Genomic DNA, 22,590 nt, shown 5'->3' with positions numbered 1-22,590 from the left:
CCCAACACCTTCTTTAACCTCATCACAGGACCTTCCTCCTGGTGTCGGATAACGCTTGTACTTCTCAGTCCTTCAGCAGTATGTCTACTCACTTTCAGCTTCTTGCACACCTCTTGCTCCCAGTTTCTTGCACACACTTCCTCTCCTCTGGCTCCCTTTGGCCTGACTGCAGTGAGCCCTTTTATAGTATCAGAGGGGCCTTAATTAGAGTCAGGTGCTTAACAGCCTCACTTGAGTCTTAGCAGGTTAATTGGAGTCAGGTGTTCTCATTAGCCTGGAGCAGCCCCTGCTCTTGTCACTCAGGGAACAGAAAACTGCTTATCCAGTGGCCAGTATATCTCCTTTCTACTACTCTGCTGTTCCCAACTGGACTGGGTCTATCACAGTAGCTAATGGGCCAGGCAGCAGTAAAATACTTAAATAGCATTCCAGAATAACTGCTATTCAGTCTTGTTGCTACTATATGTATAACTGACTTTTTTAACGAGGTATATCTTAATCTGATAGAAATCAAATTTCTGACTGCAAAATAGTTTACACTTTGCTTCAAATTAACCAGATTGCATTTAACAGAGGAACCAAAGGATTTGTTTGAATAAGCCTGAAGCATGTCCTCACAACCAAGCTTTTCTGAAACATCTCCCTTTCCCATTTCTGCTGACTGATTCTTCCCCACCTTGCTAAATCCAATCTGCTTTCTAGCTTCCTGGGTCAGCACCTGTTGACTCTTCTTTTTTCTTGCATCTTGTTCCCCTCTTGTCACAGCTCACTCTGCAACATGCCTATGTGCTTTTCTGACATTCAACCTCCATGACAGCCTGAGGCTGTATTTCCCCAAATCAAAACAATTCAGCATAAATCCAACTGATGACAGTCCTCTCCCCAGACCTGGAGGCACCTACCTGCTCCCTACAAGTATCACTGTCTAAGGAGCTAATTCTTTGCCTTTGAGGTAAGGCCCAGGTGGACTGGAGACTGTCACTTGAGTCCCAGCCTCAGACCCAACTCCTGGAAGGCAGCTGATTAGTCACAAGTGGGTCTAAGTCCTCCTCTGTTAAAGGGACAGCCCATCTTGTGACACAGTGATTCAGGCATACATAGCATTCGCAACGGTTGTGTGGATTCTGTGTTATCTGTCACAGTAGTCTTTGCATTTCAGAATCTTTGTAAACTGGGGCTGGGGTTCCTTTCTCTCTTGTCTAGTTTGTATGGAGCCTTGTATATGTTATCTCTGCTTCTTGCTGGAATAGTTATATGAATATCAATAGCTGTACTCAGACCCATCACTTGGGAGACAGCTAATTAGTCGCAGATGGGGGCTAAACTCAACTCCCTTAAAGGGCCACCCAACACTAGAAAAAAGTCCACCCACACAGTTTACAGAACCTAAAAAAGTAGCTTCATTTTAAAATGCACTGAACACCACAATACTTAGTGAAATTGATGCAGCACCAGTAAAAAATGGCTGCTTTTTGGGTTTTTTAAAAAATATGTCTGACTTCAGGCACCCACGTTTGAAAGTGTTGCCTGGAAGCACGGCCACATACCCTATAAAAGGAAAAATTCAGCAGTGAGAACACTGAATGCTGCTTCTTTCAACTGGAGGCAATTGGTCAGTCTCTCCATTCCATTCACTTTCATGATATTAGAGTTCCAAAACAGGAGACATAAGACTGAGGAAATGTATTTACTTTTTGTCTATGAACAGTATGACATATAATTATAGACAAGGTTTGATACACAGGAAAACCCTTTTGTCAACTTTTTTTTTTCTAAATGAAAGAGCACAATAATCTTTACACATTCATATTGTTGTTGTTTTCTTTACAATACACAGCTTTCTCAGGTTGAAGCAAACTGTAAGGACATATTGGGTACTGGTATATTACAGCTACTTACATCATTTAAGAACAGCAAATGGAGAAAAATAAGTTATTTAAATACTGATTTCATATACAGAAAGTGCAACATTGTTAGTTGTTACATAACTTGCTTGACAGTTTTGTTTCCCCAGAGGGCATCAATTAAGGATGACAGTCTCTTAGACCAAAAGTATTATTTATTCTAAAAATAATACAGTACAACTGTACAGCCGTGACTTGGTGAATTGACCTCTATTGCTGCTCTTAGGGAGAACGACCTGGCTAAATAATATAATACTTAATGCCTTTAATCACATTCCCATGCTCTCTGTCTCGTACAAGAGCACAGGGCCAGGAACACAGAGTATATCCTAGCTACTCAGATGGTAATATATTGGCATTAATAGGAGCATACAATTGTAATGTTGCTTGCTAATATTATGGGAATACTTCTTCCCTTACTAGATAGCTTTTCAAGTTAGAATTGCACACAGTGGACACAGAGCAGTACTTGTCTGAGCAGAGCGGATTAGGATTTTATCAGCAAGCTTCTTTTGTGCTTCCCAATAGCCAACGAGCTAACTTTTGCTTGGAGTGTTGCACTTCAAAAGGAAATTGTAAAGAATAGGGTATTGTTGTTACACCAGGCAATCCCCCACCTGTCCATTGAACTGCACTGAAACCAGCAGGAGAAGCTCACACTGAGCAGTGTAAGGCTTTTCTAAAATAAAAATATATGCCAAAAATATAACACAAAAGAAGACTGAATGGCAGACTTTAAAAAACAGATCAAAGAGCAATATTAACAACAAAATGTCAAGGAATCCAAGCAGAATGGCCTCCTCATGGCGAAGTCCTGATAGGTGTGTTTTAATTTCTCCATGCTATTAAATCATTCAAAAGGCACAAGAATTACAATGAGTGTTTGGGACATGGAGAGCTTCAGAAAACCAGATTGTTTCCTTCTCTGCTGTGACTCTCCTTCTGTTATTAATCAGGTTGGGGAAAAAATGAAGGTGAGGGATTTTTTAAATTATATGACTTCTTTTTCCCACAATGAGCAAAAGTTGTTTTCCCTTTGTATCAGATGATGCTTCATACTCAAACTGTGCATAGTAAGCAGTCCCCTACCCTTCTGAACTGCTAATGGGTATTCTGCAGTCTGCTTACTTTTAATCATTGGTGACCCCAGCTATCAGTGGATGTCTCAGCACTCCTTCCAGCTACTGCTTTCTGTAGGCTTCCCTTTAAGCCTTAGAGAGGGATGACAGTCAAATAATTGCTATAACAACCAAGGCCCATACTATAAGCACTTTGTTCTTTTGTCAGAGTTTAGCCACCTGTGCAAAACATTCAGTTATGTCACACAGTCCCTGATGCTGTCACACTAGAGCTTACTAGTTCCCCAGAGAAAAGCACTAATAAGGTTTTAGACAATATCCAGAGGAGCTCTGGAGCCAGAACAATTTCAGATGACATGAATAAGTGAATTCGTTATGCTATATACATTGGTGTCTTTAATTCTGATGGCATAATTTAGGGCAGAGGTGATAAAAAAAAACAGAGGCTGGTGACAACTGAAATTAGGTAAATAAAACTGACACCTATTACACTCAGAGCTAGATTATCACCGTAGGTAAAATTTACTACGTACCCGATTTAGGGTAGGCAAAAATAATAGTGCACTTTCAGCACTTCATTCATCAATCTGAATGCATTTTATCAGGATGAGTAAGCATCATTATCCTCATTTTATGAGTGGAATAATAGAGTCTCAGAGAGGGGAAGTGACTTGCCCGAATTCACCTGGCAAGGTAGTGGCAGGGCTGGCAATAGAAACAGATTTCTAGGCCTGTGCTCAGATCACTAGACTACATCTTTCAATTCACCTGCCAAAGGAAAATCTACTCTGTCTACAATGAAGAGTTTCCACTACTGTAAGTTAAAGAAAAATACCTAGGATATAGACACCAAAGAAAAAAATCTAGTTAATACTATTCATGGTGATCTGTATTTGGTATATAAAATGAGTGCCCATGTACAAAAATAAAATCTGTTAGTATCCACAGCTGTGAATGGGAGATTTTACAGTGGGTTAGGCAGAAAATAGGATCATTATTTTATGGACAAAAAATGGTTTGTCCAGCATTCCAGAATGACACTTTCTTCTGAAGAGAAGATATTCAAACACTTGATACTGGGGGACATCAAGTTTTGTAAAATGACAGCATAATTCATAAGACTGAGATTTCTTCCCCCCAGGCAGTGAAATTACTGCTCTGATACTTTCTATGGGACACAGTTTGCTTCTTCGGTGCATTTTATTTCCCTAGGGCAATCTTTCATTTGAAAAAAACAAATGTTTTGAATTGGTATGGTCAGGATACCAAGTCAAAGCTGCAGTAAATGATTGACAGTATAACACAGTACATAAAAATATGATTAAAATGAAAAGCAGTTACATATATACAAGGCAAGATAACTTTGAACATTTTAATAACAGCAGCAAATGCAGACTGCTGTGAACAGTTAACCCGACAATGGAAACTCTGCATTTGTAAAAGCACCTCTACAAACAGAAGATGTTACGACACAATTTACAGAAGTTACTTTAACTGAAAATCACCCTAAGTGCCATGGAACGACGACAGAATGAAGCAAGGTTGGATACAGATAAGTGAACACTAGATAACTGCTGGCAATCTGATTTTAAGGCAAATAAAAAAAAGCTGGTTGCGAGAAAGCAGTTACAAAAATGACCCAATTCTATACACAAAAGGAGTTTTGGACTCTGTTAGGTTAGTTGTACTGGAACAACAGAAATGGTCAATATTGTAAACTAATTCCAGTCCATTATTCTGCCTAGCTAAAGGCTTTACGGTCTATAGGAACTATACCAAGCAACAGAGGGGATGACAAAAAGGGTATGTATTTAGCATTTGATTGCTAAAACCAATAAAACAAGCAAACAAAAAACCCAAGATGATTTGCTAAACAGCTTTTGCCAGTGAGCTGCACCTTGGCTTGTACGGCGCTTTCAGGGCTGACTCTAGGTAACTGGGACCCAGCATTACAGAGGGCCTTCTATTTATAGAGACCTTGCAACAGAAACAGGGCTGACAGTGGGTGTAGCTGTCACAATCTTGTGGAGGGTGTGCAAGGGCCCCTTAGCTTAATGGTCACCTGGGATGCTGTCTAACCACAGGCTAGCCCTGTGCACTCTCAGAGCTAAAAATACTTTGTTGTTGAGGAATAAGGAAGTACCACACTTCTGTTACCTGGTGGTTGCTTCTTTTCTTCTTTAGTTGCTAAAGGCAGAAAAAAGGACGATCCTCTGAGGAGTTTATTTGCCTATTCCTGGGATCCACTTGCTTGATCCCATTTGCTGTGTGGAGAAATTAGGGCAAAACTGGTGCAGTAAGAAGCAGCGGGGTCTCAGACAGTGCCACAGTCCAGAGCATGTTAAATTGCCTCTGGATTGAGGGGTTTGAAGAGTCTTGCTGCTGCTAGGAGCTTGTTTATGTGCCTCTCCTCTGTGATGCCAGCTTCTTGAAGGCAAGTTTGTGACAGAGAAGGCACTTTGCTCAACGTGTTGAATCCTGCTTCTGTGAGTGAGCTAGAATACATAGGCAGGCCAATAGAAACCAGCCAGTCAGTTATAGATGTGATATGTCCAGGGGATACAGGTTTTCGGCAGATTTCAGTGAGCCCTCCGCTCGGAATCTGGATAGAGAAAGAGAAAAAATGTAACCTTTTGACTGCTTAGTTTACTCTCAATCTTCCTCTGCACCCCCCAGGCGGTAAGAATTTGATAGTTTTAGAAAAGGGATGTTTCAAACCTTGATAGCTATTTCTCCTGTGTGTGTTAGGCAATGAGAAAGTCATTTGCTGACCACCCATTCTACTCTTTTTAACTGTTCCCAACATGCTGTTAGTAGCTGGTTGTAGAAATATAGGGCTGGAAGAGATCTTGAGAAGTTATCTAGTCTGTCCCCTCAATCTGAAGTAGGACCAAGTATATCTAGACCATTTCTAACATGTTTGTTTATCTGTTCTTAAGAACCTCCAGTGACAGGGATGCCAGAACTTCCCTTGGAAGCCTGTGCCAGAACTTAACTATGCCTACACTTAAAAAGGTTTTCCTTTCTAAACTATATCTCCCTTGCTGCAGATTAAACTCATTACTTCTTGTCCTACCTTCAGCAAGTATGGGGAACATCAGTCCCTTTTCTTTTTATAAGAGCTCTTAACATATTTGAAGACTTATCAGGGTCCCATTTAGTTTTCTTTTCTGAAGACTAAACCTGCCCAGTATTTTTTTTTAACCTTTGCTCTTATGTCAGGTTTTCTAAACCTTTTATTATATTTGTTTCTCTCATCAGAGATGTCAAAGACTGAATGGGCAGGGCAACTCAACTCCACTCTCAATACTGGAAGTGGATCCCCTCCAGCACAGAGGAGGGAGGGACGAAGGCGTGGTATGCTCTGCTGCTATCTGTGCTGTATCTCTGCAAACATAGGATTTCAGTCTCCTGGGCTATGAAGCCAGTACCATTCACCATCATTCAATTAACTATGTATTTATAAGCAAAGAACGTGGTTTACAGAGACACTCACTGCCATGCGGTGCTGCTTCCTCAACTGCTTCACCCGGATTTGGTCCATGTTTGTAGCAACATCCTTTTCAGGCTGCTCTAGGTCTTCAGAGTATCTCTGAACCAAAGCTTCAGGAATCCCACAGCGACCATGCTGCAAATTACCACCCAGCCATGCAGGAAGAAGGAAGAGGGAAAGAAAAAAAACCCAGAAGCAATACAAATCAACGAAAGGTTTCTGTACAATCAAACATCAAACACAAAATGACATGTGGCGCTTTAGATTTCTCTGAGAGTCACAAAGAATGGGGTTTCATTTAGTGTTAACAATACCTACAGTGGGGCATTTGGGACACTGGTCCATAAAACCTTTACCATTACACAGCCTCAAAAAGGTGAAATTCTGGCTCTACTGAAGTTACGAGCAAAAATCCCATGCACTTCAAACAGGGCCAACATTTTATCCAAAGTCTCTCTCTGCCATCATATAGTTCCACCAGTGAAATCTGCCTCTGACAAGTCGTAGGGCAGCACACATTTTGGCATTCAGAATTTTACTAGATATTTTGTTATTCTTGGGTCTAGTCAGAAAACGACTGTCATCAAGGCTGCAGAAAACTGATCTGATCACTATGGTTTTCCTGGTTCTTGACTTGTACAATTTGGGAGATGTCTGACAGATTTAGTGGTCCTCTGGAGACAATGGTCAGAGTTAGTGTTGCATTAGGAACATAGGAATTGTCAGACCAGTGGTTCATCTAGTCCAGTATCCTGTTTCCAACAGTGAGTCAAATAGGCAATGCTGGGGTAGCCTATGCCAAGGAACATTTCTTCCTAACCCCCATTAGAAGTTGGCTTTTGCCCTTATGAAGAATATATTTTATAGCCTTCCAAAACCTTTGGTGTTTTTTTGACCTCTTTACAATTATATTTCTATTCTTCACATAAACATTCATATGCACTTCCCTCCAGTGTGGGGACTGATATTCCAGTCAATAAGAGGTCCCTCCTCATCCCTAGCCATTATGCCAGAGAAGCAGTAACGTCATACAGGCTTTCAGATGTATCACTGAATCATTTAAACAGGGTAGCATTAATATTTTCATAAATTGCCTTTAATATCCAGTGCAATTAGAGCAGCTCTGGGAATGGGGGGGTGAGATGGAGAAGAAGATGGAGAGGAGGCAGGAAGTCATCTATGTCCCTCCCCCTGAGTGCATTGGGTAGAAGGTGAGGCATACTAGAGGATATGCTCCTGTGTGTGGAATCTAGTTTACACTAAGCTAGATGTGGCTGTTCAATGTAGCATCTTGGAGCTGCAATCCTGGACCAGGCCCCATTATGCTAGGTGTGATACAAACATAACAAAAAGATAGTTTCTGCTCCAATGAGTTTAGTCCTTGAGATGTTATCCCTATCTCTGGTAGGACTCACTGTGTGTCAGGCAGGGAAAAGAGGTGATGAGACATGTAAGGCAGAGTGCAAACACGGTCTGTGTAGGACAAACTCTGCTCCATTTCAGCCCTGCACTAGGCAAGAGTGGAGTGGGAAACACATCTTCCCTCCCAACAGCCAGAAACATGTGGAGGGAACGGAGATGAAACGGTCTTTTCATCATATCCTTTCACTGCATCAATTCATGCAGCTGCTGCACTATGATGACAAAGTGCTGTCACATATCAATGGAGCATCAACACATCATTGCAAGATTAGGGTCTGTTCCTGCAGCTGCCTCAGTTAGACACACTTAGGGTGGCACATCGTTGCCTTATATCATTAAAACACATTTAATTGGATTGACTTTCACCATTTATTCTCTTTGTATCCTTGTTGCACTTCATCCAGCATGGACAATGAACCTCAACTGATCAGTTTCCCCTTCCATTTTCCTTGCTCAAAATCAGCACTCATTTGAAGTGCGTGTATGCATATATTTCTCCCAAACTTTTGTTCCCTGAGAGAGTACTTGCAAGGTTTTTGGTCAGAAAAAAGTGGACATCAAAGCAAGCTGACTAATATGTAATGCCTGTTGCTGGTTATGCAACGAATGGTAAGTCTACAACACTGAGTGATTAAGCTGGCTTCACCCACTCCTCAAAGTGAGATGGGGTCCTGATTTTCAAATAAGCTCAGTTCTGGCACCTATTTACAGGTCAGATTTTCCCAAAGTGCTCAGCACCCAGAAGCTCCCACTGCTACGCTTATGACTCAGCACATTGGCTGCTGAACCCTTCTACAAATTCCAGCGAGGGTCTCTGAACTCACCTTAGTTCTGAGAAGCATCACTGGTGTGAGAAAGGACAGAACAGAATTAATGGGGAGAACTGTGTTGTCTTTCAAAAGGAATGGCTATAGAGTAATCAGGGTCAGCCTCGATCCCAAACTCATGCCCAGATGCCCACTTCTAGGAGTTGCCTCCTCGTTAAATCCTCTTGCTGAAGAGTAAGGAGGTATATGGTTCTATTCTCTTTTAAACCGTATAGTTGGAGAAGACAAACCCATGCAGGAAGTAGCAGAGCTTGCAGGAAATGCAGAGTTCAAAGTAGGGGGACCAGACATCCCGATAAAATCGAGACTGGGACTGTCTCGATATTTAGGTGTTTCTTGACGCATCGGTCGGGACGCACTCTGGTGACTTTTTTTTCCCTCTGCCGGCGACCCCCCTTCTCCCCCCATGTGTCCTGATATTTCCTTCCTCTCATCTGGTCACCCTAGTTCAAAGCAGCAAGGCCCCAAACAGCTATTTACTTTAGTGGTATTGAAAGACTGCCTTTGGGTGTGAGGCCTGATATACTACACAGAACGGCCTGTCAGACTAACAACAGGGTGCCTGGAAGATACTTTCATCTTTTCCAATGATTTAGAGAGAACAAATAATTCACCAGATATAATGAAAAGTGAGCTGTTATAAAGGCCAGAGTTAAAATGTTGAGACATTAGCCCCTTCTCACCTTGTCTGAATATGGTTCCTCTGTGAGATCAATCTCTTCAGACTGCAACTTGTTTTCTATCAACATTTCCAGATCCAGTCCTCTAGTACAAGAGACTTTCCTGGCTAAAGCAGGGCCTAGCTTTACCACATGTTGCTGAATGCTAGCAGTCTCAGAAAGCTCAGCTAGCCAAGGGGGCAGTGTGATTGGAGGAGTACTGGGCTGCTCAGAAGAGGGCCTACAGTCAGGTACTACACGGCAATCAATGGGGCTGGATGGACTGGCCCTTTTTACTGGCAAACATGGTGCATCTGGACTTGAAAGGGCTCCACTTAGGGTCAGAGGGGGATGATATAGTCCATTAGAAAGGCGTTCTCGGTTTTTTTTGGCAGGGACTGGTGGTGGCTGTGAAAGATTTTTTGACTGAATTCTTGCCTCGCTCACGCCTTTTTGCTCAGCTTTCAGAGCTTCCTTGAGGACTGGAGAGTTATCAGCCCTTTCAAGGTCATGACTGCTTTTATGATGATTTTCCAGAGGTGTCCTTGTTACATTGTGTGTAACTGAAGTAGGCAGAGCCTCCCAGCGTTTAAGCAGGTACTGAGTAGGAGTCCCACTTGAAGTGTCTGTTACTGAGTAGTCCAATTTCCTAGTTTTTCCCTTCTGAGAATCAGCAGTTCCTTTATTTTGCTTAGGTAGATTCTCTTCTGCCTTCATGACACCCCCAGGAGCCTTAGGCTTCAGGACAGAGCCAGTTGTCTTTTTTGCTACATCCAGTGCATCCTGAGGGAAAGAATCTACTTTCTTACTAGTGTTCGGTAGGTCAGTGCTGGATTCTCCTTGGAGGTCATCCAGTGAATGAGATCTTGGCCACTTAGCCGCATTCTGGGTGCCATCCAGAGTCTCACAGCTCCGGCAGACAGCTGCTGGTAAACTTCTGCGATTCTTCTTCAAACCTGTGATGCTTGAAGGCTTGATGCAGCTCTTGGGAGCATGATGAAAGCAGCTCAACCGTATTTCCTTCTTTCCTTGCTGGAGAGCTTCTACTGATTTAGTCAAAGGCAGAGTTGGATAACTTGGCAGTTGGTTTCCGTTAAAACAGTGCTCACTGGCTGACTTTGTGGGCAACAGACACGTCCTCCGAGTCTTGCCTAAGAACAAAAGACATTACAAATCATTGGAGGAGAAATGTACAAAAGAAGCACCGTCAGGAACCTGCATCACCACTAAATGCCTTTGAAACACAAGGATTCTTCATTGGTAACTGAAGACATGTCTGTGTCTTGTCCCTTTTTTCTGGTGTCTCTACCTATGCTGCACTTCAGGACAGTTCCGCCCAGACTCATTTGAGAGCTTCTAGTTTGATTTATAAGAGCTGCTTAATATCCCTAAGTAGTGAGATAAATTTAAGATAAATTCTAGTCTTTACCCAAATTTGCAAAGATGACATGGCTTAATACAACTTTTCTTGGTGTAGCTATAGCCTATACATTATGGTAAAAGATTTGACCCCTACAAAGAAATAACTTATAAAAATCAGACAGTTTTGGCATGTTTGTGGCTACATTAGGTCAATAATTATTTGTTTTCTAATTATGCTTGAGAACTCACTCTTGAAGAATGGATTTTATCCCTTAATGTTGTTTTTCTTTTGAGATAATGTTTATTAAATAGAATTATGACAGACCTGCCACCCTATTATTTCACTGTTTAAATGTGCAGAGACCTGTTTACAAGGGGAAACCATGAGGCAGTTTGAATTGTTTTGGGACTGCTATTGCACTAGCCTCTTTCGAGGGCTGTGTTTAGCAGTCAGAGAAATGTGTCTTATACAGTCACCCCTCACTTAACGTTGTAGTTATGTTCCTGAAAAATGCAACTTTAAGTGAAACGATGTTAAGCGATTCCAATTTCCCCATAAGAATTAATGTAAATAAGGGGGTTAGGTTCCACAGAAATTTTTTTCACCAGACAAAAGACTATACATACACACATACATTATATCTATATCTATCTATTGATAGATACACACAGTATAAGTTTTAAACAAACAATTTAATACTGGTACACAGTGATGATGATTGTGAAGCTTGGCTGAGGTGGAGGAGTCAGAGGGTGGGATATTTCCCAGGGAATGCCTTACTGCTAAATGAACTAGCAATTGACTGAGCCCTCAAGGGTTAACTCTCAACATTCTACAAGGCAGCAGGAAAGGAGGGAGGGCAGACAGAGATACACACCCTGTGTATAAGAGAAAAAATGTGCATTTCCCCTTTAAGTAGCTGACCCCAGGCTTAAGTACACTGCCTTGTTAATTAAATCAGCTTGCTGAGGCCTGGTCTACACTATCTACACTACGTGTTTAAACCAATTTTAGCAGCGTTAAACCGATTTAACGCTGCACCCGTCCACACAACGAGGCCCTTTATATCGATATAAAGGGGTCTTTAAACCGGTTTCTGTATTCCTCCCCCACAAGAGGAGTAGCGCTGAAATCGGTATTACCGTATCGGATTAGGGTTAGTGTGGCCGCAAACCGACGGTATTGGCCTCCAGGCGGTGTCCCACAGTGCACCATTGTGACCGCTCCGGACAGCAATCCGAACCCAGATGCAGTGGCCAGGTAGACAGGAAAAGCCCTGCAAACTTTTGAATTTCATTTCCTGTTTGCCCAGAGTGGAGCTCTGATCAGCCTGGGTGGCGATGCAGTCCCAAATCCAAAAAGAGCTCCAGCATGGACCGTATGGGAGACTGGATCTGACCGCTGTATGGGGAGACAAATCTGTTCTATCAGAGCTCCGTTACAGAAGACGAAATGACAAAGCATTTGAAAAAAATCTCCAGGCTATGATACAGAGTCCACAGCACAGTGCCTGTGTGCAAGCGTAACGGAAAAGCCAAAGGAATCAAATGGACGCTTAATGGAGGGAGGGAAGGGGGTAACTGAGGACATCCAGCCTCACCCACAGTCCAACAGCAGTCTCCAAAAACTATTTGCCATTCTTGGCTGAGCTCCCAATGCCTGTAAGGTTCCAACACATTGTCCGGGGTGGTTCAGGGTATAACTTCGTTAATTTAACTCCCCCTTCCCCGTGAAAGAAAAGGAAAAAAAATATTTCTTGACTTTTTCAATGTCACCCTATTTACTGGCATGCTGCTGGTAGACGGATGCTGCGGCAGTGAACGAGCAGTATCCTCCTCCCTCCCCCTCCCCGGTGCAGAGCGTACAATATGAATGCTCCGTTCCATCATCAAGCCCGTGAGTGCTCTAGCTGGCCTACAGTGTGAGGTCGGCCAGGGCACCTGTAAAACATGAATGACTCTCCGGTCATTCCCAGTAGATGGTCAAGAACGGCTCGTGAACACATCTTCATCATAGCAACTTGGGCGAGCTCCATCAGCCCCCTCGCTTTCATGGTAACAAGAAAAGATTCTGGTACTGCCTGGACTACTCATAGCAGCGGGATGCTGGGCTCTCTCCCTGCACGTTAATGTCTGCCTGGACTTATCATACAGCTGTGAGGCTGCCCTCCCCCGTCATTTTATGCTTCACTAAAAGTCAGGATGTTTCTTATTCCTGCATGCTTTATATATTTCCATCACCACAAAGGAGGACACTGCAATGTTACCGAGGGTGGGGAGGAGGGAAGCAACGTGTGGGTTGTTCAGGGCACCCCTTAGAATTAGAATGTAGCTCATCATTTCTGTGGATCTGACACGGAAGCGGCTGTGCTCTCTGGTTACACGGTTATCCTCTGGTACACTTCACCGGTATTCTAGCTGGACTGACATTTTTAGATACCATTAAAGGAGGATTGACTCAGGGGAAGTCATTCCATTTTTGCTTTGCGCCCCGCCGACCTCAGCCCAGGGGCACCAGATGACAGCAGCAGACAGCTACATGAACTGTGCACAGCTCTCCTATCAGATTTGAACCTTAGCGTTCCATAAAATGAGAAGCTAGACAATAACCCTCTAAGCTTAATTACTAGCTTAGATCTGATATCGCTGCCACCCAGCCGAATTTAGGGCCTGCACTCTCTCGGGTCTCCCCAAAACGTTCCCTGGGGGACCCCCAATGACTCAGAGCCTGAGTCTTACAACAAGGACATACCTCCTCCCCTTGTCTCCTCTTACCCTTCCCAGGTCCCCGGAAGATAAAGCTTCAAGTCCTTGAAACACAAACACTGAGAGATTAAGTATCTCTCCCACCCCCTCCTTCTTCCCCTGAGGCTGTTCAGATCCACCCTCCCGTAGATCTAAACAAAGAGAATTTCCCTCCCTTCGTTCCTTAGCCTACCCAGAGAAAACTCAAACAGTCTTAAAAAGAAAGCTTTATATAAAGAAAGAAAAACACATAAACATAGTCCTCTGTATCAAGTTGACAATACAGGGTCAATTGCTTAAAAGAAAAAATGAACAAACACCTTATTCAGAAAGAAATACAATTTAAAACATCCAGCAACTACACACATGTAAATACAAAAACAATATAAAAACCTATTGTCTTCTACCTTTGTACTTACACTTGGAAACAGAAGATTAGAAACTTGAAGATAGAAAGATCCTCTCATACCAGAGACAGACAAAAGACAAAGACCAAACATTCCCTCCCTGAGCTTGAAAATCCAGTTTCCTGATTGGTCCTCTGGTCAGGTGTGTGGTTCCCTTTGTTACCCTTTACAGTAAGAGAAACATTAACCTTAGCTATCTGTTATGACAAGAACGACTGATAACTGTCATCTCATTGCCAATTTACAATGGCATGGCAGACGGTACAGAACATGATAACCATCTCTGCTATATGCACAAGGCAAATGAATGCTGCTGTGTAGTGCTGCAGTACCGCCTCTGTTAGCAACATCCAGTAGACATACAGTGACAGTAAAAAAGGCTGAACGGGCTCCATGGTTGCCGTGCTATGGCATCTGCCAGGGCAATCCAGGAAAAGGGTGCAAAATGATTGTCTGCTGTTGCTTTCACGGAGGGTGAATTGTCCACATTTACCCAGAATCACCCGTGACACGTTTTGCACCATCATGCATTGGGGTCTCAACCCAGAATCCAATGGGCGGGACAACTGGCAGGGAACATGGGATAGCTACCCACAGTGCAACGCTCCAGAAATCGACGCTAGCCTCGGACCATGGTCGCACACCACTGAATTAATGTGCTTAGTGTGGCCGCTTGCACTCGACTTTATACAATCTGTTTTACAAAACCGGTTTATGTAAAATCGGAATAATCCCGTAATGTAGACATACCCTGAGACCCACAGCTAATGCCTAGAAGCTCCCTCCATCTGTTGTGTGTCCCCCCTGCTCTATGGAAGATGGGGTAAGTGGGGTGCAGGAGCTGGGAGGAGGGGGAGACACCCTGATATTATTCCCCCTTCTTCCCCCCTCCCCCTGTACAGCAAGCAGGAGTCTCTGGGAGCAGCTCCAAGGCAGAGGGCAGGAGCAGCACATGGCAGTTGGGGGAGAGACAGCTGCAGTTGCTAGCCTGCTGGGTGGCTGCAGCACAGGGAACTTAGGGGAGTGGGGAGCTGGTAGGTGGGCTGCTGGTCTACCCTGGTTCCAACCACCCACCAGCTAGCTGCAACAGGCTGCTCTTCCTGCAAGCAGTGGACAAAACAGGCAGCTGTTAAACGACGTTAGAAGGCAGCATTGGACAACTTTTAAACGAGCATGTTCCCTAATTGATCAGCAACAGCGAAACAACATTAACCTGGACGACTTTAAGTGAGGAGTTCCTGTATTATGAAAGGGAGAAGTGGACTTACCTTAGCATTAGTCTTAAATCAGAATGTCCTACTCGAGTGGAAAGACCGGGTGGTATACTAGTATTTTATGTTCACTGTTTGAGACAAGATCATTTTATAAGAGCATGTTTTGCATTGGCTCATGGATTGGTTGATGAAGATGACAAGAAGCTCTGTAGATCTTACTAAGAGATGCAGCCTCTTATTTTAAGGTTGTTTTTTAAAAATAAGGCTAGGAGCACAGTAAAATGTAGGGCAGTTAATGAATGATGTTTGGATCATTTTAGACATCCTGAACTGGTGATTTTTACTACTTAGAAAAACAGAAAAGCCCACGTACATAAAAGACTTTGTATATCTATCGCCCTATAAACATACATTCAATCTTTTGGGTGCTGTACAGACTTTCCAGGGGCTGGATCCAGAAGGCCATTAAAAACCTCCCATTATGAAAGCAAAATGCTCCACATTCAGCTCCAACCCAAAATCTTTCCACAAATTACGTTTGTAGCAGGTCCCCCATATTTGGGCTCGGATAGATGATAGATAAGTCTTGATTCCTTAGAGACCCGACTCCCACTTTGTATGATTTTTATCTATTTAAGTCTTTTCAACTTGAGATTCAGGGCAAATCAAGACACGCAGTAGTAATGGGAAATACTGCTTGGTTAGGAGCTGCTGCATCCTGCACTTTCCAAATGGGTTTAAGGGTATCTTTATCTAGAGTTACCCTAGTCCAATTGGAAATGATCAAAGCATGCATAACAGTCATTTTTCCCCGTTAAATGGCAAAAACTTTCAACTAAATCCTTCAGTCCTTACAGCAAAACTGCCAATGGCGACAGAGTTTTGTCCAAGACCGGGTAACATAATCAGCCACTGTGAGAGCAAACGGGAAAAAGCACACTACAAAAGAAAAAATATTAAAGCCACGATGAGCAAGACACCCAACTGGTATAAACTGGCATAGCAACATTGACTAAGTGGAGCTCTGCAAATTTATACCAGCCAAGCATCTGGCCCTATATCTTCAACCCTCATGGGTATTTTTTTAATCTATGCGCCAAACTAATACAAAATACATAATATGTGTTTCTTTTTTTCTCCAGATGCAATTTGGTAAATCAGCAGCTTGGGGTCTTTTTTACTCTGCCCATTCACTATTTGTTATGGGGCAGCTGCCTTTTATGGGGAGTTAGGGTTGTCTACCCATAACTGCCTTGGGAAGGCCCTCCCTGGGGGCAACTGACTTCCCTAAGTGGCTGATTGGTAAACAAGCACCTGGATCTAATAAAGGACACCCAAACTCGGTTAGAGGGGAGTTGCAAAAGGAGACAGGAAGCTCCTGTGGTGACAAGCTCCCAGGAGACACCTGAGCAGGGAGCCTAGAGGGCAAGCTCTTTGGGGAACTCACCAGAATGAGGAGACCATCAGTGGTGCTCCAAGAGAGGGGAGCTCCTAGACAGAGAGCTGCAGTCAGCAGGCATCCCCTGATCTCAACCAGACACTGTCTAGAAGCCCAGCCTGGCCCCGAAGAAGAGTTGCAATGGACAGACATCTCTGGATCCCTGACTCCAGAGAAGGATCTTACTCAGGTAGGGGCAAGGAGCCTACCAGCAGGAGCAGAGCCTGGAACTGAGAGAACCCCTGGGGAGGAGCCAGAGTGGAAGTGAGCACTGGACTCAGGTAGGGGAACAGATGGACAAAGAATGACTTAGTCACTCAGCTGAGAGGTTGAGGTGAAAGTTTTGTTCATGGTTCTGCATTAGCTTTTCTGTTAATAAAAGAGAGACCCTGCATTGGGGGTGGGGGGGAGGCTCTTTAGCATCTAACAGTCTCTATGGATTTGTCGCAACCCTGTCTGTAGGGGGAAAAAAAAAAAATTCAATAAGATCCCACCTTCAACACCACATCCACTTGTGAGGTGGTGCAACAGCTCAGCCTGGAATGAGGACACTATTAAAAAACAAACAAACAAACAACTATTTAATCGACTAACCCAGATATCAAATAAGGATAGTAGAGACTGGTTGTTCCCACCCTTGCTGTGTTTGGTCAGCTGTCCAGTCTCAGGAATAGCTACCTCATCACGTCCCAAGGATTGCTTGCTGGTTTACAGTGCTTCTGCTCTGATAAATAATTCTGTGAGAATGACATTGTGGGCAACCTGGTTTATTGTTCCTCAGTGGCTTCCATATGAAAATTGCTCAGTTTACAGTTAAAAGTTGGATTTTTCAAACCTCCAGTCCTGGAGGCTCAGATTTAGATCTGACTGTCAGGCTGGGTTCTCTCTCTCATATATACTTCATGGTCAGTAATATAAATGCCACAGACCAAACTGTGCCCTCCAGTTACATTTGTGCAATACCATTCAATAGCCGTCAATGGGTGCCTGCATTAGCACAGGACACACTGAGGGCTCAATCCTACAAAGTGCTGAGCATGCAAGCCCCAATCTGCACAACACTTATGCAAATCATTAATGTTAACTCCCCTGGGGATATTCATGTGCTTCAAATTAATCTAGATGTGAATCTAGCTAAATACTTAAACACTGTGCTTAACTTGAAGCACATGAGTAGATCCATGGAAATTAACATTAAGTATTTGCGTAAGTGCCTTGCAGACTAGGGCCAGAGTGCTCAGCGCCTTTCAGGATTGAGCCCTTGCACAGTGGAGTTGCACTGATGGTGTCTGATTAGCAAAGAACCAAGTCTGACTTTCAGATCCCAGGAAGCAATATCAAGGATGACAGATTAACTTGTTGTATTTGTGCAAGACACAAATTTGATTTGAGGTCACTGCCTTTATCCCCTTAATGCCTTTTTAGAGTGAATCTTCACACTGAACACCCACTTTCAACCTTACCTATCTTTCAGTTATTTGCAAGGAGTCTTTTTAGGGCTGGATGTAGCTTTGTCAAGGGGCATAATGAAAGGCAGCTAGACTGGTCGTTACATCTTGATTAGGCCAAACTCAATTGAAATAATATAAACCAGAGATTTTATGCAAAGTTTTTGCATATTTTTGTCACAGGTGCACTGCACAACTAAGAAGTCAAAAATCAAATTTTCTTGATTGAAAAGTGCAGGGACAGATCTTGATTTATTTTTCATGAATGAGAGATGGAACGTCACTCTCAAATGATGCTTAGGCTTTTGATCAGAATGGTGAAGTCCCCTCAAAGCAGGTAACAACCCAGAGTCACAGCACATACTGTATAGTTCCTTTCTAAGTGATCAGGCACCTTAATATTTTTAAAGGCAGAACTGAATTTTCTAATGTCAGTGCAGGTGCAAAAACTGATGTTTGAAAGCTGTTTCTCAATCTAGAGAAAAAACAAATTTCAGCTAAATGGCACCTAGAGTCAGTAGTATTAGCCAACTAGTTGCTACCTAAAGGGAAGCTACATTCAGAGATTTTAGAATTCAGCTTCATTCAGATTTAAAGCGTACTACTTTTAAGTGATGGATGATTCCTTTCAATACAACTTGCATTCTGAGCATTCTGGAAGATACTAAGACTTGGCTTCTGAATAATGCACAGTGATTGCTTTGGATCTGAAGCTTAATACATTTCATGTGCCTGCTTCATGGCAGGACACCAGGTCTCCAAAACGCCACACGTGCGAAGAAAGAATTCATTTAGTCTAAAAGGAAAATCTGTTTCTTACACTCTCTCGCCTGTGCCTCTCAGGCAACTTACAAAATGTGGCATCATTTCAGGAAGTTGCAACATTTCAGTAGAAATGCAGGAAACCTTCCTCCAATATGGGACTCATTTCAGCATTTCCTCACAAAGGCTGCTCCATCTGTTTCTGAAAGTGTGTCAGAAAATGTTGTACGCCGCTCAGTGCCCATACCTCTGTGGCAGCATGTTGGAATCTAGCCTTTCATCTAGGGGTGGGGGTGGGGAGACTACAGCAACAGATTTTCAACCCTTCTCCAATCTTTATTTTGAGGAAAAATCACCCTGTAGCGGCGAATACTCAAAAGCACACAGAACAGGGTGAGTTAAGGAATGGGCTGCCTGCCCTAACTTCAGATTTCATTAATTTAACTTTGGTTTTGTTTTCTGTGGTTACACTTCCTTGGATTTTTACATTTTTACTGACACAACACAGATGTGATGGTTGGCACAACAGTCATGGCTTCTCTAGTCAATGACAGTGTCAACTGGTATAAATACAGAATTAAACAAAGTGACATGGCTACCTGCCTTGTCATTTCTTCTTGTGTTTACTTGGAGAGGAAGGATGATCCAGTGGTTAGGGTTCTAGCCTGGGATTTAGGAGATCTGGGTTTAAGTTCCTGCTCCACCACATTCTTCCTGTGTGACCACAGGCAAGACACTTAATATCTCTGTGGCTCAGATCCCCATTTTACAGATGGGGGAAACAGTATTTTTCCACTTCATAGAAGTGCTAGAAAGATAAATACATTAAAAAGTGTGAGGTGCTCAAATGCTTCTGTCATAGGGGCCTGCCATACAAGTACCTAAAACAGACACACAATTCTGCACCTACTGATATAGTATGTAGCAAACAGGGGTTTGTGTTCAAGTTGTAATAGAGTCTCTGAAAACTTGGAATTGATGCCAGGAGGATTAATATCCACTTGTAACAGGCTTCTGTACTTGTCATTAGAAAAAATAACTATCCCCCATCTGAGAACCTGCTTCCTTTTCAGAATGCATTTCTCCTCACTGCGAGAAAAGCAGATGATGATTGTTTGGTGGTTCATTATGTGCTTGTACTAAGCTGCTGGTTATCCTCACTTTAACAGAAAAGAGCCAACTGAAGAATGTATTTTGGAAACAAGAAGCATATAAACAATGATGGTCTGTGGACTTTGCAAAGAACACGGGACACTCTTCAGACCAACCAACTTTGACAGAATCCTTTCATCACAAGGAGAATGAATCCAGTACAAATGTTACACCCTAAACAGTTTTTCAAAGCAAGTACTGAATGCACTAGTATGTAGAAATGGTATAAAAGTGCAGCAAGCCAAAGTTGAACAGCAATACAAAGCATTAGTGATCTCAGTTCTGGAAAGCTTAGATAGAAATATTAGTTTAAACATAAAAGCAAGCATTCTGAAAGCAGGCAGGCAATGACAATTGCTTTGCGAAGATTTTATTAAATTAAAGAAAATGTACAGGCAGCAATTTAACCCTAATGCTAAAGCCTTCATTAGGAGACCTCTTATGAATATAAGGGACAGAAAATCAAATATAGGCTATGTAATTTTTACATTTTTTTTTAGAAACATATGCAAAGTAATGTTCATTTTTCTTTCTTTAGCACAATATACAGATTTCAGTCACATTTGAAATACAGTCATTAAAAGCAACCACCTCTGCAAGGGAATTAAATCAGAGAGGTCAAGCTGCTTTGGTCAAGTGACAATAACACTGTAGAGCAGGAGGCTCAAATTCAGGAGACAATTCTGATCTCTTCCTCTCTGAGGCCTGTGGAGTTTAGTGCATTATGGAGTTCATGCATGTGGGTTCCTAGCATATGGTAATTTGTGTTCCCTATAGGAGTTATCTTCAACTGGCTCATTGACAGAGGAGGCATTGACTCAGGGGAAGACCTTCTATCCCAGTCCCCACCCCCTCAACAGCTGGAAGAAGGAGCTGCAGCCACAGCTACCTAAAAGGGGGAACAGGGTCTTTTTCAACCGCATTCTTGTTTTCCCATTTGCACTGGCCATTGGTGACAACGCCTAGCAGATGGAGGCAGTACCAGAACTCAGATGTCTGGAGTGACATCACCAAACTCAACTGATCAAAAGCAATTTAACGGATAACAATTTTACATCTTTTTATACAACAAACAACCCTTGTTCATACAATTGTTTGTCTTCTTCTAAACATGGGACTGTAGCCTCTGCTGAGATCTGCCTTGCCATTCAGACTCCATCTCCCAGGATCACAAAAGCCAGGATAACTGGGAGTCTACATAGTAGGTGGTTCGTGCTCTCCCATCTTGCCAACATTTGGATTCAATTGACTTGCTGAGGTTCATGCAAATGCTTTAACATCTCAACAACAGGTCCCTTTGATGACAGGAGGATGCAACATGCATCTTGAGCAAACACACAAAACCGCTACCCAAAATAGAGAACATTCATTTTCAAAGGTTGTTTTTTTTGTTAAGGCTGTGAATAAGTCCTCCAAAGCCCCAATGAGAAGTGAAGGGAGTTCCCCATTGCCAATACTTCCTTAGCAAGAGCTATGAATATGAGAACCAGTCTCAAGACTACAACAGGACATGGAGCAGGAGGAAGATGAGGTGGGGGGAGAGGCAGAGGAAGATGAGGGTGTAGGGGGAGAGGCGGCCTGGTTTTCTCAGAACACAATCTCCAGGTCATCTGCTTTTCTTCTGTAATCCTATGTTCTCTGTTAGTGCTAGAAAGCAGCAACACCACCACCACCAACAAAAAAAAAATCAATGGCTCAGGGAAAGAGAAAGAGCGTGAGGATGAGGGAGTGAGAAAGCCAAGTATAAAGCAGCTCTGCTTTTAGCTGGAGCATAGAAGCAGAAAGGATGCAAACGTCATCTGCACACACAGGCTGGGCATGTCAGTGATTCTTTTTGCTCTCATTACCATTCTCCAGGTTTTCAGTGCTTTCATAGCAGCCAGAATCCCGGGGGGAGCATCTGCTCAGTCCCTGCCCTTCTATGAGAAGCTTCTCCTGAGACCCCGACTGGTCGCTGTTACCTGGAGGAGGTGAGAGTGCACAATGAAAAAAAGGCCATTACACATGGAATCTGGTGCAGGTTCTTGGGTTAACCACTTCCTCTCCTCCCCGAACACTAACTAGCACCCACTGCCTCAGCCCAGATATCTGAGCATTAGGAGGGGATAAGGCTCTGTGGAAAGTAATCACAATGGGGAATAATGCTGTTGGAAGACAAGCTACGGTACAATACCCTCATTTTAAAGTGAGGGAAACTCCAGGGGTGGCTCTGGAGCTCTGAGGAGGGGAAAGGCAGCAGCCCGCAGGCTCTTCTGAAGGAAGCAGCGGAGAGCCTGCTTGAAGCCTGGGAAAAAGAGGGCGGCCGATCGGGGACAGCCCAGGACAGGAGCCAGGAGGAGCCCTGTGCCAGGGAGGAATCGCCCGAGAAGGACAGGCTGGATCTGGACCCAGTATCACAGCTGCCCAGAGCTGCATGGGGCTGTGAGTACTGGGGCTTGTGACTCTGCACTGGGAACAAGGAGGGAGGTTGTAGCTAGTTAAGTGGGGAGGTGGTTGCTCTGTGTGGCTTTGCAGAGAGCGGCAGGAGAGGGCACCGGAAGGGTTTGTTGGGGGAAAGTTCACTGGCACTGAAGACGACCAGGAGCACTCAAGACTCACCACTGGGCAGGAACTTTGCTCAGGACTCCTGAACTCTGTGTGCAGACACGTTGCTCGGTGTCTGCCCTGTCAGACTGTGC

General features: G+C 43.3%; 1 protein-coding gene across 7 annotated transcripts in view; it reads right to left on the bottom strand.

Annotated features, from left to right (window-relative positions):
• Positions 1-1,674: 1,674 nt before the first annotated feature.
• The window catches only part of SASH1 (SAM and SH3 domain containing 1), a 186,389-nt gene continuing 165,473 nt past the window's right edge, over positions 1,675-22,590 (bottom strand). For all 7 annotated transcript variants that reach the window (XM_075064031.1, XM_075064030.1, XM_075064032.1 and 4 more), the window contains 4 exons: positions 21,760-21,873; positions 9,409-10,535; positions 6,480-6,611; positions 1,675-5,585 (listed from right to left, as the gene is read on the bottom strand). In XM_075064031.1, coding sequence (XP_074920132.1) covers positions 5,325-5,585; positions 6,480-6,611; positions 9,409-10,535; positions 21,760-21,873 — 1,634 coding nt within the window. In that variant the 3' untranslated portion in view covers positions 1,675-5,324. The remainder of the gene's footprint in view (positions 5,586-6,479; positions 6,612-9,408; positions 10,536-21,759; positions 21,874-22,590) is intronic.

Source organism: Chelonoidis abingdonii, chromosome 3 (genome assembly GCF_003597395.2).
Source record: "Chelonoidis abingdonii isolate Lonesome George chromosome 3, CheloAbing_2.0, whole genome shotgun sequence".
Taxonomy (NCBI): domain Eukaryota; kingdom Metazoa; phylum Chordata; order Testudines; family Testudinidae; genus Chelonoidis; species Chelonoidis abingdonii.
This window is presented reverse-complemented; position numbering and strand designations above follow the sequence as displayed.